The sequence below is a fragment of the Sycon ciliatum genome, chromosome 9 (genome assembly GCF_964019385.1).
Source record: "Sycon ciliatum chromosome 9, ocSycCili1.1, whole genome shotgun sequence".
NCBI classification, from domain to species: domain Eukaryota; kingdom Metazoa; phylum Porifera; class Calcarea; order Leucosolenida; family Sycettidae; genus Sycon; species Sycon ciliatum.
The window spans coordinates 22,973,378-22,992,452 of record NC_088651.1 but is presented as its reverse complement, the minus strand read 5'-3'; the positions used below and the strand labels follow the sequence as shown (position 1 = coordinate 22,992,452).

Genomic DNA, 19,075 nt, shown 5'->3' with positions numbered 1-19,075 from the left:
ACTCCGTACGGTTGCACCCTGTACTGTAGTTCATATTTCATAGTGGTATGATCTGTTCAGTGGTGCTGTCAGGACCGCCTGGAGCAATTTTTGATTGGTTCGGTCACACCATTGGCTTTCTTGGATTCATTATTTTGTGTATGATATGGCGCATAAACATGACCTCCTCAGTTAACACGTGTTGATGGCCAAAACGTTGTCCGGCAGTGATGTAACCGACTAGACCGGTTCCGGTGGGCATTGCTGAACTGTATCACTGTGTGCGTGTGTGTGTGTGTGTGTGTGTGTGTGTGTGTGTATGTGCGCGTGTGTGTGCACGTGTGTCATTTTCTCAACCTGTAAATACCGCATTCGCTTAGTAGCCTCATGACATGGCACCAAAGCAGTATGCCTACCACTGGACTGTATTTGATTCGAATCATCGATTCACTTGAATAATAATAATAATAATAATAATAATACGAAATAGTGGTTGCGACTTCGGCGATGATTTGTAAGAAAGGTTTGCCAAGGTTTGCGAGCTCCGGTGTGGGGGGCAAACCTTTCTTAATAATAATAAGAATATCTTTATTAGGATGACCCAGAGGCTTGTCGCCTATCAAGGGGTTCACCGCTTTGAAGGATGTACATGTACATGTATGAACTTGAAGTCGTCAGGCAACGCATGCTGCCGTGTGTTTGACAATGTTATGCTAGTGTATTCCACCCTGCTATAATCATTAATTAGGCATGCTGGTGGCCTGGCACGCGCGCGACATCCTAAGCTGGGTGTGGTTCTCAACATGTGCAATTGTATAGCCGGCGCTAGTGCGGATGTGCGAAATAAAAACTTCTTACGCACTTCACGGGACTTTCCACCAGCATGATGACCAGAGAGACTGATCATTCACTCCTCGCCAAATACAGACGATTCCAATGTATTGTATGGGCCAAGCAAAATTTAATAGTTTTTTTTAAATAAAATCCAGTAAAAACTGGGGGTTATTATTGCTAGCCACATGGTCGATCCACACGCATGACTGTATTCACAAGTACATAGTGTATTACCTGCGTGTTCGAGTGCTGCTCGAGTGTTTGCTGCCCTGTCTCTCCTCCTTAGCCTTCTAGTTCTAGTTGAAACGTCCGTCCGTCCGTTCGTCCGTCCGTCCTGTTAGTGTCGGGCGCGGGGTTCGTACAATGATACCAGCCTTGTTGCGCCCCTGCTCCCGCGTTCACCGCACGGACAGATCACTCACACCGTCGCAGACCTCCAGGCTCCACTCCCCGATCCTGCAATGAATGGGCAGCTGCACAGTGTGGGTGCAGCGTGGAACTGGTGGAGTGATTTCGCCTATCCTCACCACCTGGTGGGACTTCTCCGTCCGCAATGAAATTACAGCTGTGTTCAACTAAAGTGTTTACTAGCACACTCGCTGTGTCGCAGACCTTAGCCGTTCAGCCGGATGAGAAGAGGAGATCTAACTCTGGGGCGATATCACAGTTATTCTGCTACTCGGAAACGGAAGAAAACAGAAGGAGGCTTCAGCCAGAGGTCAGAAAATAGAAGATTTGCTGGCGAGTGGACGAGGATGTCTTGTTTATAAAAAAAATTAATATTCTAGCCACTATCGATCATACAGCGTCTGACTGTGTATGAACCAGCCGCACTGCTTTTAGTTTTATGTACACGTGGGAATGTCGAAGGGATTTTTTTCAGTTGTACTTGTAGCATGCACGACGCCACGAGACACAGTCGTCGAAGTCTAGACTTGTCACTTGGTGAGTCGGCAGTTCGTGCCTTTCTGAGTTTCGAGTCGGCAGTTCGTTCCTTTCTGAGTTTCTCTACTACGAGCTTCCCTCTAGCTCTTCAGACTTCAGTCTACAAGACTGTACAACCGTGCTGCACTGGACGCACAGTACAGCCTACAGAGTACAGTACAGGCGCAGCTGTTCTCCGATTTGAGTGTACGTGTGCGACTGTGCGTGCATGCGTCGATCATGCAGCTGCATGAAAACGATAGCAGTCGTCATCGCGGCAGGGGGTTTTCTGGAGTGGCTGGTGCCATGCTAGTGCGACTGGAGTTGAGGCTGCGCGGGATCCGCTGGAAATCCCCGCGGCACATCCGGGAGACGCACTACGTCATTACGACTGGCATTATACTTATACCAAGAGTCATTATGGACTCTTGCTTATACTTACTAAGTTATACAAACGTGTAGTCCCTTTTTTCCCGGTGGCATACTGCTGGCATTATAACACCATTTCGCATGCAAAATTGGCGTTACAAGCATAATTGCCGGTCGACAATGGTGTCATGCATGAAGCTGGCTAGGTCCAGTTCCGAAAATCGTGCATCTGAACCCGTCCGGCTTCGTCCGGAGACTTGACGTTGCAAATCAACCTTCTCAGTGGATTGTTTCAGACAACATGCTCACTGCTGTTTAAGTTTTTTCTTCTACGCTTTGGCCTTGATCCAAGACGGCCTTTAATTAAATCGACTTTTCCAACTTTCAAACTGGCATTATGGAGTAGTGTGAGCATTATAAGTGGCATTATATCCTCATATTATGAGCATTACCTTTAGCATTATCGCAGCAAATAACTAGCATTACCCGCCCATATCCATGCCTACAAGTAAGTAAGCATTTTTTTAGTTGGAGTTGGACTATGTAATTCTGCTTCAGAACGGGTTTATTGAGCTTTATTCACAACACCAATCGCTTGAAACTATGAAGTAAGAACCAAAGGCAAAGCAAAAACTCCAAAAAGACAACCCAAAATGCCTACAGGCATGCAAAGGCGAAGCCACGCCTCTGCCCGAGTCAGTGATATGCACACACGCACCCACGCGCACGCACACGCACGCACGCACCCACGCACACACACACACACACAAGGACAGTATGTACATGTACATGTATCCCCGGGCATTTTTAAGGAACGGTTTTTTCCTGTTAGCTCTGTTTGTCCAGTACAGTCAACTTCGTTAATAACGACTGCGGATATAACGACAATTCGCGAATGACGACAGAATTTCCATGCCCAGAGCAAAGTTCCATCCAACCGTAATACATTATAATGAGACTTCGGGTATAACGACACTTCACGAATAAGGACACTTTTTTGATGCCCGGCCGAGTGTCGTTATAAGCGAAGTTGACTGTACATGAGATACGTCTTTCTTGTTGTTTTTCCTTCTCCATGTAGCTGCTTCCAGCATGGTCAACAACAGTACCATGGCCTTTTCAGATTTTCATTGTACCTATTTGTAGTACCTCCCGGGATCAGTACTTCCTTTTTAAATAGTATTCACCAAAATGCCTCATTCTTAGCATTCTTTTATTCGCTTCCATGTTATTGGGCTTATTGCCCGTTTGGTATTGCGAATTCAAAAAACAACAACAACAACAACAACAACAACAACAGCAGCACAGCCGGCGGCAAAATGCTGCAAAGGGGCTTCCGACCTTGCGGCCGCAATGTAAGAGGACCTGCAGCCCCTAAAGCATGTGACTGCCCAGCGCATCTAGCAGGCAAAACCGGAAACCCGGGTGCGTACCTCATCCATCACGGCAGAGCACACCCAAGTGTTTGTTTTTGTCCACAACCAAAGCGGCCGTAGCGACTTCAGAAATATAGTAGTTTCCTTGCCCGCCACACCCGAGGTCGAAAACACCAGTGGGATGAATGACGCTTTCCGACTGCACCTGGTTGACTCTGGCACCATACACCGCCTTCTTCGTCCCCTCGCCGTGTGTTCTCAGGTGGCTAAGGATTCCCGGACGAGACAGCAAGGACGGCCCAAGGCCAGTGACCATTACATCAAAAAAGCGGCCATCCTGCTACCGCTACCGTGACCAGAACCCCTAACCCGTATGTGTTCAGGCGTGCCTCTGGCTGACGATTAGCCGAGGCGGCAGAGATGTCCTCACCGTGTAGTGGGACTAACGTGTTCGATCTCGCCATCGGGCAATACCTCCTGCAGTACGCCAGCCAGGAGGTCCCGGAGCTCATTATGGCGAGCCGACGAACAGCCGACGGTCGGGTACGTCAGGGCGTGGTGGGTAGTCATGGACTTCCCACAGACACAATGATTACCTACACTTTCCAGTGGCAGATCACAGCGTACGCATAGCACGTCTCTGAAATCCGACTTCTTCAGCACAATGCGGTTTTTCCAGGACGGTTGTGCTGTTAACCATGTTGACACGCCCTTTTTGTCTGCTACTGCGAGCAGCTGCCGCTGGACAGGTGAAAGCTCCGCAACAAGCTCTGTCTGCTGCTGCCGGCGCCCACCGACATTTTCCTGGCGCTTCTGTCGGGCGATTCCTCGGGCCTCATCAACGGCTTCGAGAACAGGATTGGCCAGGCTCTCCACGATACTCAAGACGCTGTGTGGGTTTTGGTCCGGACTGATGGCTGGGGAGTCTCGTTTGCTCTCGTTACGGTGGGCGTCAACCAAGTTCACTATTGGCGCCATTATAGCAAGTGATGCCTGATGCTCTGCCTCGATCTGCAGACTTTGCTACCATAGGGATTGCCAAGCCTCCGAATCGCATCGGAAGGGACAGAAGCTGCATGTCTCTGCCATTCCCTGGCCCAAAAGGATAGGAAGAAATTGATGATCCAATACCTCATCCGTAAAGGCGCCAGGGTGACGGAGTCCATCAATGATGCTCTCAAGTGGTAGGATCATTTGGATGATAAGCCCTTTGTGAGCACAGCATAGGCGGTCTGAGGTTGCATTTCCGCCATTACAGCGAGAGCCATCAGCTCCTGTCGCCAGTTGTTGACGTACATGTACAATGTACATGTACCTGTATCCGGGACGATGTCAATACTCTTCAGAACCAATGATCCCGCCGAGATATTGGTGACCCGCCGCCGTGACGCAGACTCCCGTCCCCTGGAACACTTCCTCTGCCCTGTCCAGGTACACTGTATTGTGGCTTAACCAGGAGAGTGGTCTTCATGGGATTGAGATCAGTGTATCCATACGTACACTGTACTGTGGCAGTTTACCAGGAGAGTGGTCTTCATGGGATTGAGATCAGTGTATCCAGTACAGTGGCATTACCAGGAGAGTGGTCTTCATGGGATTGAGATCAGTGCATCCATACTCAGGTCCGATAACGGTTAACATCTTTCCAGTAGCTGGCGAGGGAGCTAATGTCACCGGCAGCCGCATCGTCGTTGGCATACCACTCCTGATCGACGTTGAGGTTTGCCTCCTGCACCCTCTGAACTACCGGTACGGTTGCTAAAGCATAATAAGCCATGGCCAGGGGATCGGCCTGACAGGTTCCTTCTCGGGAGAGAACCTTGCCGCCACCAGCCACAAACAGTCTAGTCCTATCTGTGTAGGTATTTTGCAATTTCCTTCCCAGAGCCGGTCAGATCCTCGGAATGTTGTGAAGTGCTGCAGTACGGGCTGGGGAGTTAAAAGCGTTTGTCACACCCATAAAGAGAACCGCCTCTGTATCATCAAAGTTGAATATTTTCTGCATAGCGTGTACAGCAGAGCAGCTTCGCAGGCAGACGGCACACCCACACAGAGCTGCATGGGAGCGACAGCACATGGACCGTCGGTCGGGCTTGATCACTGACTTCACTGCCCGGCCAATAAGACAACGGAACACTTCGACGACTGCAAATTGCAGCAATAGGGCCGCGAATACCGGACGGCTTCTTGGCCAGCGGGATGAGTCTAGATGCGGCGAATGCACTCACATCGGAAGCCGGTATTACCTCTGTACACAAGCACTGTGCAGAGAGCCCCACTCCGCGACCGGGGCATTGCCACATACGGTTCAAATGGTCGCAAAACCGAGACTCTCCCAACCGCGGTTTATGGTTGTAGTCAGGGACACTGTCTCCCACATACAGAGCGCCCTCGCCTTGCTCACGCTGTCACCGTGAAAACATAGTCCTCTCTAGTGCCTGGTACAGTAAGACCTCGTTCAATTAACCACACACATCCGTTTTCCACCAAAATATCCGGATAGGCGAGGGAACCAGATAATCGAACACACACACTGTATGTATGCATGGCATATGCTATAAATCGGTAACCAGCGGTTTTCTTCCGGATGGCGAGGGATCCGGATAAAAGAGGACCAGATAAGCGAGGTCTGACTGTATTCACATTCAGAGCAATGATGGTTCAGTGTCACCTGCTGATGCAGTTGTTTCTTGTTAAGTTGATCTGTAGACTGCAAGCAGGGGTTCTGGACAGCCGTGCACGTGCGTGGTGTCCAGGGCAGCCGTACTTTTAGAATCTACCAGCTTGTACACACTGCATTACGGTTGCAATTGGCTCAAGACTGGGTTTCTTCTCTGCAGTCTTCAAGTACATATGTACATGTTTTTCGATTTTGACAGCATGTTACAAGGCGAGGACGCGTAGTGCTCCTGACTGCAACCATAACCCGGTTACATGTTAAACTACCAAGCAAGGCTTCTGTGTATATACCATACATAATGCATGTAGGGCTGTGTATACATGTAGAGCTGTGTAAAGCTCGGCGCTATTTTAATCATGAGGTTGGATTTCTCCGGCCAGTACTGTACACGTGTACAAGTACACGCAAGAACACAAACACACATGTGCGTGCACACACACACACACACACACATGCACACACGCACGCACGCACACACACACACACACTCACACATACATACACATACATACACACACACGTGCACACACACACACACACACACACTTGTACTTGTTATTGCTCACCGCCAAAACTGGTCACGTGGGTCTCCCCGGGAGAGGAGAGTAGAGAGAGACTCAAAAGGAATCTTGGAAAGATGACTCAATTGGCTATTGAACCGCCCAATGGCCGACACCCCCTGAAATCCCCAAAACTCTGGGTGGACTTGAAAATGCACACACACACACACACACACACACACACACACACACACGCACCATTACAACATTTCACAGGACTCTTTTTCATCTGTCCAAATCCATGACGTTCGATCGTGCACGATGACGTATTGTTCCATCAGCAAACCACTACACAGACACTGGAAAAATAAAAGAATTCCACCTGGGAAAAGTGGAGACTAGAAGAGATGAAGACTATCGTCAGCAAAAGAAAGTCTGTCCAACGAAGACTCCACGTGTTGACCAAACAGTCACTAAGCACATCTCTCCTCAACTCTCACTCTCTCTCATGTAGAGAGTTGCAAGGGAGATGCAAACACAACTTTCACAGAAATAATATAGACACGCTCGCAGTGCAAATGCAGATGTGAGAGAATACTGGACTGTCCGGGCCATGGCAGTATCACTATTTGAGAGCGCACTGGAGACGGAGAGAAAGGAAGAGCGAGAGAGAGAGAGAGAGAGAGAGAGAGAGAGAGAGAGAGAGAGAGAGAGAGAGAGAGAGAGAGAGAGAGAGATGTGAGGAGCATTGGTCGAAATGACAATCAGCCGTAATGCGTGAGAAAAGAAAGAGCCAAAGGCTGCGCGAAGACGTTGATTTCCGGAATGCACGGACATGCATTATTGGAACACTGGCAAACAAGAAAACGGTGATGTCTCTGGCCCCAGATGATGCTGGGCAGACCACGGCAAGTGGGGGAGACGCATGCACAGACGAACAGACCGACAGATGCACACACACACACACACACACACACACACACACACACACACACACACAGTCCGCTTGCACGGGCAACGCCAAGCATACGCACGGCGACTCACCACCACCACGGCAGCTGCCAGACATACTCGGGAGTAGCTACATGTACATGTAGGCAAGATGTGCGCCGGCAATGTCAACAGGCCAGATCAAGACGGTTGGAATGAAGAAAACTTGCACTTGAACAAGTGGCCAAGCAGTCAAAGCACTGGAGACGAGAACCTGCAAAAGAGTCGCATGGAAGTAGCTTCGGTATGATGTCTCTATCTCCTTAATGCCAATGACAGCAGCAGGTTGGTTGCCAGGCGCCTAGCCGCTCACCGAGCCGACGGCACCTCTTCAACGGTCTAGGATGACTGGAATAGAAACGTGAGAGAGAGAGAACGGTGCATGCAAACACACACACGCGCGCACGCACATACGCACCACACACACACGCACGCACACACACACACATGCACATACACAATCGAAATACATAAGCCTGGGAGTGGGGCCGGCCCTAGCCATGCTCTCCTTCAACAGATGGCGAAGGCAACCCAGTACCTCTTCAGCCGGAAAAAAGTACCGTGTTTCCATGGAAACATGGGAACCACTTGGTCTTTGGTAAAACAAATAAAATTTAAATTGAGTTAGAACTTGAGAAGAAGTAGCGACGACCCGGCCATTATGGATCCACTGATGAGCTCAGGAGGAGCGAAACAGCTGTCTGGAGGGTCATTGTCAATATCAATCTATATACCGGAATTATCCTCGCTGTGGTGATGGTGATGTGAGTGAAGAGTTTGGATCGGCCAAGAGCGCAATGTGGTGGTGGTGTGGTGTATTGGATTTACAGTTGTGGCAAGTGAATTCCGACACTTGGCATAAGGGACTGCACCATGCAGTCCGCAGCCCTGCATACGCAGTACATGCGTTACATACAACTCTATCTGTTTGATGACAAAACTCGTACTCATCACAGTCAAGGTTCAGTCAAGGTTCAAAAGGTGCTGGCAAAATTTAAAAATGAATGAGGATTGGATACCAATACTCCTTATGTGTACCATGTGTTGTGAACTGTGTGTACCTTCGCTGTGACCTTTCGATCTGTTTGGGATGCATACGGCTCTATAGTACAAATTAGGTGCAGTGCATTACATCATTGGTCACGGCTGTTTTTTGTGCGATTTCACGCCACTTAACAATATGGCCGCCGAAAGTCTCGATTGGGCTTCAATGGCAAGAAAATTTGAATTTTCAAATCGTCAGAACACGAGTAGGCCATGGTTTCCACTGGATTTTGGAGACTAGTCAGCCCGGACAGCCCGGGAACACGCTGATCATCTGCGTCTTGTTTCAAGCTTTCCGCTCGTACCTCACATGACTGCCTTTCCTTCAAGAAACATTTGTTCTGTGTCGTGCGACTTTGGCTTCGTTCTGGAATACTCCTTGTGTCGTCGCTGACAAACTCGGCTCCGAGAAGCCCTTCCCGATTTTTCCCAGCTTAGATCGATTTTTTCCCAGGTAGAGGACTATCCTCTGGTTGTCTTCCCCAAGTGTCATTAGAATACGCGCGACGAGTCAGGAGCCTGTTTTCTCTTGATTTGGAAGACAAAATGGTGTGGCCCTTTAGTTGCTGTTGAGTGTAGAAGGCTGCTTCCTGCTGTAAATTGCTTAGTCGGCATGTGGGATATTGTAGAAGAAGACAGCAGCCGGCCAAGTGAGCTTGAAATAGTGATATCTACCCTATTGTGCGTTGAACGATTACGAAATGTCTAACTTGAATGTTGTACACGCGAGCACGCCAAGCAGAGGCTGACAATCACTGGCGAGATCAATCTCCAGATTGCCAGGAGTACTTCGAGCAAGTTTGAAGCGGAAAGACAGCTAACTGGGCAGGCCAGGACGCCTTTCCACCCTCTTTCTCTCTCAAATTGCCGAAAAGTCGAGTATCTCGCTCGAGCGCTTTCAAAACTTTTCTCTTGGTTTCGCGTCCCAAATCGTGGAACCACGCGAGGATCGACATGAGTTTCTTGCAAAAACGCAAACTCATCGCGTATTTGTACTATTCGCACAATATTACATAAATCGCACCGAACGACGCCATATTGATAAGTGCCTGCACGTGAACAGCCGTGTGGTGTTCATTTGTGGCACTGTCCCCTATGGCAAGTGTCGGATTTCACTTGCCACAACAGTAGTAACAACACTCACTAAAAATCATCCCGCCTTTATAACAGTTACGTAAGATTATAGATAGGTTTGCACACAACGGAAATCCGGAAAACTTGGACATACTTTAACCGGCATAGATAAATTATCTTTTTTTTTGTTGCTGAGCTCTTTTCCGGTTGAATATTATCATAATATTCAACCGGAAAAGAGCTCAGCAACAAAAAAAACAACAGGTGTAGTCGTCACGGCAGTACAACACAGCCATGTGTGTGATACATGTGTACTGCCGTACACTGACCACATCTTTCTTCTTCGGGAAAACCACATATCGTGATGCAGAAGGCGAAAGTGGATTAAAAATATTTGCCAAAATCCATTATAGGAAGCGATTTTATTTTTTATTTTTTAAATGGTCAGTGTAGGACAGTAGACAGTACACTGACCACTGACAGTACACTGACCATATAGGTGCATAGGTGTGACCGCAGTGACGAATTTCTCCTACTAAAATCCATACAGTTCCCACTGTCATGCTAGTTCCCAACGAGCAGATTTCGTACTTCAAAGTAACCTTTTTTTCGTCATTGGAGGTCTTCACGAAAAAACAAAACAGTTTTCTTGGTTTACTACGAAAGAAAAAAATACCGGTACGGTGATATCCCTACCATAAATTTATCCTTGGCTCTCCATCCGAGTCCATTCTTGAGATATAAAATTATTTATTTCTGATAAAATTATTTATTCCCGTAGCTATGCAGAAGACGTTACTTCAGTAACGTCTGGCGCTAGCCAGGGTCCACACAGCTTTAATTTGGTGTTTGTTTGTTTGTTTGTGTCACGCTTGGCGCTACCCCGTATCTGTCCCGTACCGTACCATCAAACACAGCTGGCCACATACAGCTGGCCGCAATATTCAAATAGGGCTTTCAAATGCAAGATCGTAACTTGAAGCAACTTGGAAGAAGGAGTATGAATGCGAAGTGTATGGGGGAATGCATGTAGGACGATAGTGCGGGTTCGAATCCCTGGTTACTAAGTATGCCTGAAAAAATAGGAGAATTGAAAAACATCCCTATGCTTTTTTTGCCGTCATCAAGGCGGTAGACGGTGTCGTATTACCCTCGACCGTACCTGTCCCGTACCGTACCAGCAAAGACGGCTGGCCACAATGCATATTCAAATAGGGCTTTCAAATGAAAAGATCATAACGTGAAGCAACTTGGAAGAATTATTGCCGGTATGTATGGGAAGTGTATCGGGGGATGCATGCAGGGCGATAGTGCGGGTTCGAATCCCAGGTTATGTCTTAAAAAAAAAGAGGAGAAATTTATAAGAATTTATAACATCCCTATGCTTTTTTTGTCTAGATCATCAAGGCAAAAAAGCATAGCGTAGGGCCCTGAGCTTCCAAGCTCTCTCGTTTCTGACTCTGTTCCACTGGATTTCATTTCTAGCACTCACCTTGCTGTGATACGCTTCCAGTTCGGCATCGAGGTCCTCCTTAGATACTGGCTGCTTGGAGTTGCGTGATCCTCCACCGCCACCACCACGGCCACCACCTCCACGGCCTCGGCCACCACCGCGTCCACTGCCTCGACTTCCACCACCGCCACGGCCACCGCCGAATGAACGCTGCTGTTGCGGCTCTCTGGGTGTGCTCCAGGAGCTATCGTTGCCAGCTCTCTGGCCAAGCCTGTGTGGAGAGCAGATTAAACACACAGACACACACACACCAATGTCAAAGGATAAACCAGGCAGGCATAGTGCGTTGGTCAAAGACCATGTCACCCATGATTGAGATACAAGAGGTAGAGAGGAGATTAAACACTCGCAATGTCAACAAAATTTAATAAACTACCGTATTGTTCCGGAGTATAGGCCGCACTTGAAACACCAGTAATTCACCCCCAAAAAAGGTCGGTGTGGGTTTATACGGTGATGGTCAAATTAATAGCGATAAACAGGCTAGATATGGACTCGGATGGAGAGCCAAGGCTTAATTAATTATACAAAAGAGAAAGACCAAGATTGATTGTTTAGTAACTGGTGGTGTTAGTGGACAGTATAGCGTAACTTGTAGTTCCTTGGTCTTTCTCTTTTGTATAATTATCAGGGTAGATGTCCGTATTTCGTGACAGAAAATTTGGGTCCGGCTTACACTCGGGAAAATACGGTAGAACTATAGGCGCACTGTAAACACCGATGGTGACAATGAGGACTCTGGCAGTAGCAGTAGCAGTAGCAGCGGCAGCAGAGGAACAGACGTTGACTAGTACAATCAAGTGGATATGTACCGACGTGCGTGCGTGTGTGTGTGTGTGCGTGTGTGCGTACGCGAGACAGTATGCATGTGTTGTTTGGTGTACTAGGATATAATATAAGTGCTAATCTTGCAACTGGCATATGCTGTACATGTGTGTATTTGTGCATGATCATCTGCGTGTCTATGTGAGTGCGAAGCACACAGCCCAACGCAGAAGAGTACAGTCATGTAGAGCTAGCAAAAAAATCCCCGACGAATAGAGAGGAAGAAGAAGAGGCAAGCTTGAGCAATTGCAGTTAAACCTGGCAAGGTGACCACTCGGATACGGCGACCACCTGTCTTAGAGGACCAAGGGATAATATTTCCAGTCAAATGACCCTGGATAAGGAGACCACCTGGTAACAAAGATCACAAATTTGAAGGTCCCTTGAGCGGTCGTCATAGGCAGGTTTTACTGTATACACCACTGCACACCCTTACCTGCTGGCAACAGAACGAGGAGCACCGCTGGAAGCGGCGGGTGCAGGCGATCCTGATGCAGGTGATGAGTATTCTATTTGCATGGGTTGTCCTGAGAACACACACACACATATATAGACATGCCATACACATGCCATTACACACGCACACAAATGTACACACAAATGTACACACAAACGTACACACACACACACACACACACACACACACACACACACACACACACACACAAACACACACACATACACACACATCATTACACTCCCAAATAACTTACTGTACCGACAACAGGCACAACAGGTTGAATGGACATCGGGAGAAGGATGAGGAGAATGAGGAGAGAGAGAGAGAGAGAGAGAGAGAGAGAGATGCAAAATTTCGGCATTTCTCGATTTTCGACATTTCAGCAGTTGAGGCTGTAATTCCTCCTATGTGTAATGTACCAGAGCTCTTCACAAATGATTTAGCGCCGCCACCGTGTCGACTCACCATCCAGGGGCACTCTGTTGTATTTCTTGTAAGCGGTGGCTGCATCTTGTGACCGTACAAAGATGATTGTAGCCGCTCCCAGTGATCGTCCAGAGCTGTCGTAGTGAACCTTGGCGGTCTTCAGATCACCAAACTCACCAAATAATTCCTGGATTTCAGAAAAAGAAAAGGAATGGACAAGCAGGAAATCCATGAATTTACAGACACACACACACACACACACACACACACACACACACACACACACAGTGCACGGATAACACACAAACGCGCACACACACACACACACACGTGTACACACACAGTACCCCCCCCCCCCCCACACACACACATACACAGACACACACTACTACAGTCAGTATCGCCTATAGCGTTGGTGTTTGATTTTGAGCATTTTATCACTATAAGCGATATATCACTATGACCGATACTGCATGCAATGTATGCGAGTGGGGTGTAAAACGACTCAGGGCGCCGTGCACATACGCACTGCATAGCTGGCTACAGCTCATGTCACACAAAATCAGCATTTCCTCACGATGGAGGCATATTTGGCAACTTGTACAAGCAGAACTCACCAAACAACACTGGACAAGTTAGTTCTTCACGAAGAAGTAACACCATGTTCTCCTCTGACACCACTTGATTTTACATCAATCACTATAATCGATGCAAACATAATGTAATAAAGGTCTTTTGAAATAAGAATTTGATCACTATAGGCGATATATTACTATAGACGATTATTACTATACGCGATAACTGTGTATACTTAGTTATGGCAAATGAAAATGAATTTGAGAAATTGATCACTATATCCGGTATATTACTATAGCCGCCAACCTTATAGGCGATACGTACTGTACTATCAATCAGCTACCCCTTGGGGTCACGCCGCAGACACACACACACACACACACACACACACACACACACACACACACACACACACCTCAGACCTCAGACATGCCCATCGCGGAAGCGATGATAGCGAACAGCTATGATAGACATAGCAACTTGTGCTGGGATTACACCATTCAACAGCTTGCAAGGCTGATGAATTGACCGCCACTATTTTTAGCCTGGTATCCACCACACAGCTGTTTGAAGTGACTTTTTCTGGTCAGAGAATCCCTATTTTTCGTTTTTCCATTTTTTTCCTACACACACCCCACACCACATACTCCGGCATACACTGGCTGTTGGTAACCACCCAGGAGAATGAAAGAAAAGCCAGGAAGAGTCCGAGAAAGAGAAGAAAGACGTGTGCGACCATAATCGTCGGGAATTGAACCCGCAACCTCTCGATTGGAAACACACACACACACACACACACACACACACACACACACACACACACACACACACACACACACACACACACACACACACACACTTACGCACAGAGCAGTGCCTACCTGCACATCTTCGTCGGACACCTCAAAGTGAAGGTTAGTAACTACTAGTTTATTGCTGTCAGCTGCCTTTGGGCCAGCATAGCGTGGTGCTGGCCCGGGTCCATCACGCCGACGACCTCCATTACCAGCAGCTACTTCCTCGTAGCGATCATGCTGCCATTCACTAACACTTTCTACGTTGCTTTGGTCCTGAACGGGTAGACAGACAGACAGACAGACAGACAGAGACACACACATATACACACACGCATACACACACACACACATACACACACACACATACACACACAGACACACACACACACACACACACACACACACACACACACACACACACACACACAGATAGACACACATACACACACACACACACACACAGATACACACACACACACACACACACACACACACACACACACACACACACACACACACACACACACACACACACACACACACACACACACACACACACACACACACACACACACACACACACACACACACACACACACACACACACACACACACACACACACACACACACACACACACACACACACACACACACACACACACACACACACACACACACACACACACACACACACACACACACACACACACACACACACACACACACACACACACACACACACACACACACACACACACACACACACACACACACACACACACACACACACACACACACACACACACACACACACACACACACACACACACACACACACACACAGGCGTCAGAACAGATAAACAGGCAAACACATACAGAAGAACCTGTCAAGGCGACCACTCTGATAAGGCGGTCACCTGTCCTAGAGGATCACAACAACCAGGACCAATGGATGTCATTTGCAGTCAATTGACCCTGAATAAGGAGACCACCTGTACACGGGAGCCACATATATAAAGCCCCTTGAGCGGTCGCCTTAGACCGGTTTCGCTTTACACAAACAGAGGCAGACAGATAGATGAACAGTTTGGCAATGCAAGATACAAGACTACAAGACGACGCTTGCTGCATTTTTCTTGCAGTTAGAGTACTGTATAGATCAGATCCACCAACCACCGTTTAGGAGCCGCATCTGACGCCTGATCATGGGGTGGTGGCGTCCCACGGAAGCGGAAAGGTGGTTCTTGACCAGGGAGTTGTACGACTCCTTGTTCTTGACCTGCCCGGTACGCGAACCCCGTCGAGTTTATTTTTTATTTTTTATTTTAGAGTATTGTATTGAATGTAGCGGGTGCAGTGAATGGGATTTTTGGTCTTTGACCACTTTGCGGTGGGTCTGATCTACTCACCTCCCACCGCTTAGGAGCTGCATCGGCGCCTTGATCCAAGAGGGTGGTGGCGTTCCTGCGGATGCGGAAAACTGGGCCTTTGGCCGAGTCTCACGCGAACTGAGAATTTTTTTTAAATTTGTTTGAGTACTGTAAGTAAACAAATAATATTCGGTGCGTATTTATTGTCGGCCTGATCATACTTGGCCGAAAATTTGCTGCAACCGAAACTTTTTTTTTGCAAGGTTCAGTGTGACAGTGTATACAGGCAGCAGCAGTACCGGCCGAAATTTTGTTGCAGCCGAAACGTGTTTTAGCCTTGAAAGGCCGAAATTTGAATGGGTCGAACATTTGTCGACTTCCAGTGTTCTATCTGTGATGCTGTGGGCCAGTGCGGATTCGCATACAAGCCGAGCATCCCGGATTCCCAGGCACAGTGCCGGAAATGGGACGTTTGCCACCGGGGTGTACTGCAAATGTTTCGGGAGTGGGATGGAACATTTCAAACCACTGCTCTTCTTTTCTCATTTCGCCACCGGGCACACTCTCCAGCCGACCTTGGCCACTACACCAGAAACACGACTCCCAGGCTGTACAGTAAAACCTGTCTAAGCCGACCGCTCCAAGAGATCTTCCAAGTGTGGCCTCCGTGAGCAGGTGGTCTCCTTATCCAGGGTCATTCTACTGGAAATGATCTCCATTGGTCCTGGTTGTAGTGGTCCTCTAGGACAGGTTGCCACCTCATCAGAGTGGTCGCCTTGAGTGAAGGTTGGGAGAGTGCTAAATGGCTAGAACTTGTCAATACAGTCAGACCTCGCTTATCCAGTCCTCTTTTATCCGGATTCCTCGCCATCCGGAAGAAAATCGCTGGTTACCGATTTACAGCATATGCCAAGCATACACACAGTATGTGTTCAATTATCCGGTTCCCTCGCCTATCCGGATATTTTTTGTGGAAAACGGATGTCTGCGGTTAGGGCGCGTTCAGACTACCGTGAATCCCGTCAAACCGTGAATGGCGATAAACCGTGAAGGACATTCGCACTACCGATAAACTAACGCTACCGTTACTTAAGTTTTGCAGCTCTCACCGTGGCATTGAGAAGGGATTTTCCCTTTTTCCCAGCCCGAGCACTTTTTTTTACTGCCGCAAAAGTTTCACTGCTGCAGCAGCCGTGGCAAAAAAAACTTTTCCGCCGGTAACGTGCCAGTAACGTCACGTGATCAAATCACCTTGGAAACTTTCCCAATCGGTCACTTTTTATCGGTAGTCTGAACGCGCCCTAATGCGAGGTCTGACTGTACTGTGAGTCTACAAATGTTCGACCCATTCAAATGCCGGCCTCCCAGGGCTCAAACCCATTTCGGCCGAATCAAATTGTCGGCCTGTACTGCTGCCGCCTGTATACACTAGACATCATTAGCAAAAGTACGATAACGCTAACTTTTACGGTACTCACTCCCAGCCGTGACTAAAGACGTTATCGGATAACGGAAAAACGTTACAGAGCTCAAAATAACGGGCCGACGTTCGTTATGGAAATTCTGCAAAAAATGCAAAAACTCGCATTGTTTTGTAACTTCGGTGCTGCGTTTATTAGGAAAGGTTTTCCAAGGACCTGGGAACAGCGAAAACTCATTTTTGCCGTGCTTTTGCTATTCCAGAGTAAAAGACCTCGCCAAGGTATTCTTTCGGTACGACAGCAAACTCCCTGGTTCAAAATTTTGAATTTCCCACACCTGTTTCCACGAAAATTCATACCGCCATGGTTGTCACGACTACTTCGTCTCAACTACTGTATAAGCAGAAATATTCGTCTGGAATTTAATTTCGTCTTTTTCGTCCAAGGAGCTTTTGGACTAAATTAAATGTAGGACGAATATCGATTTGTCCAGCGTTTCTATACACTCTTATGACCCATGGACGAAATTTTCAAGCGGACGAACTCCTTTTCTTTGGAGTTGGACGAAATTATTGACCGACGAAATTTTCTGCCTCTACAGTATAACGTACTTTGTGCTAAGGGAAAAGTCAGCTTGAACGATCCGAAGTACGGAAAGGTTTGCGTTTACGTTAGCGTTTTTTTAGCTAAGGATATCTACTGTCACACTGGACCTTGCAAAACAAATTTTCGGCCAAACATGACCAGGGCGAAAATAGCCGAAAGAAAATATGCGCCGAACATTTGCTGACTTACATGTACATCAGCACTCGTTTATGTAGAGGACTACTGAAGACGACTACTGTAATTTAATATTTTCATGCCAGTGTCTGCTACAGCTTGGAGCTGTGTTGCTGGTGTGGTGAACGAAGGCCATCGAAGAGAGCACATACAGTGCACTGTGGGGAGATTCCGACTACAGTAAAACCTGTCAGGGCGACCACTCGGATAAGGTGACCACCTGTTCCAGAAGACCACTGCAACCAGGAGCAATGGATGTTATTTTCAGTCCACTCAAACAACCCTGGATAGGAGCTCACCTCGAACCTTCTTAGACAGGTTTTTCGCTGTCCTGGTAAGTGAGGATCAGGCCAGAAGGTAGAAGAGTCAGAGAGGTGACGCTTTGCACGGCTGAGAAAAAAATGGCAATGGTTTCGGACGGTCCCTAAAGTAAGTACATGTATATCTATTGCCATTTGGAGATTTTTGACCTGTTGGATGCTGTGTATTGTCATTTTTTATCTGTTGAATGCTGCGTGAAAGGTTATTAGTGATCGCATAGCTTACCCGGCGTGTGCTGTAGGGTGCTGAGCGGACTCCACTGCCGCCACCACGCTGACGACGGACGGGTCCTGCTCCGGAAGAGCCGCTTCTGGCTGCTCCTCCTCGTGCACCACCACCACCACCACCACCACGTCTCCCACCGCGTCCACGGCCGCCTCTGCCGGCGGGCCGATTTGTTTTGATGATATCATCCAACGACATGTCCATTGGGTCGTCCATGATTTCCAGCTCAGTCTAAGACCACCTTCAAGTAACCAACAGACTACAACACTGCTATCCAACGAAGGGAATTTTACAATTTTTGAAAATTGACTGATCCCGGATATGTACATGTATCGCGATCGGGCCAACTTTTTTTTTCATTCTCACAAAAATCTTTGTCCTCGCGCAAAATATTTGGCAGTCGCCATTTTGTAACCATGACGATGAGCTCCAAATCACCATGCACCGCACGCATGATCATTGACATGTCATAAGCGCAAGCGTCGAAGTCATGATATCGATTGTGACATCATAATCATATGCAGGCCAGCAGGGAGGACGGATCGGAGCCGGAGGGCTAGCTGAGTAGTAAAATACCGTGGTGTTTACCG

At 47.8% G+C, this 19,075-nt stretch overlaps 2 protein-coding genes across 2 annotated transcripts in view; both read right to left on the bottom strand.

The window, feature by feature from the left end:
• Window positions 1-1,604, bottom strand: part of LOC135825396 (uncharacterized) — an 8,577-nt gene extending 6,973 nt beyond the window's left edge. The window contains exon 1 of the mRNA XM_065338136.1: window positions 1,048-1,604. The gene's annotated coding sequence lies outside the window, so the exon portion shown is untranslated. The remainder of the gene's footprint in view (window positions 1-1,047) is intronic.
• A 5,337-nt stretch (window positions 1,605-6,941) lies between these two features.
• LOC135825361 (THO complex subunit 4-like) lies at window positions 6,942-18,794 on the bottom strand. The gene is made up of 6 exons (XM_065338096.1): window positions 18,486-18,794; window positions 14,452-14,640; window positions 13,034-13,181; window positions 12,545-12,635; window positions 11,263-11,494; window positions 6,942-8,000 (listed from the first exon to the last, which is right to left on the bottom strand). Exons 1-6 carry the CDS (start codon window positions 18,699-18,701, stop codon window positions 7,992-7,994), a joined length of 885 nt encoding a protein of 294 aa, XP_065194168.1. The 5' UTR covers window positions 18,702-18,794; the 3' UTR covers window positions 6,942-7,991.
• Window positions 18,795-19,075: the final 281 nt, after the last annotated feature.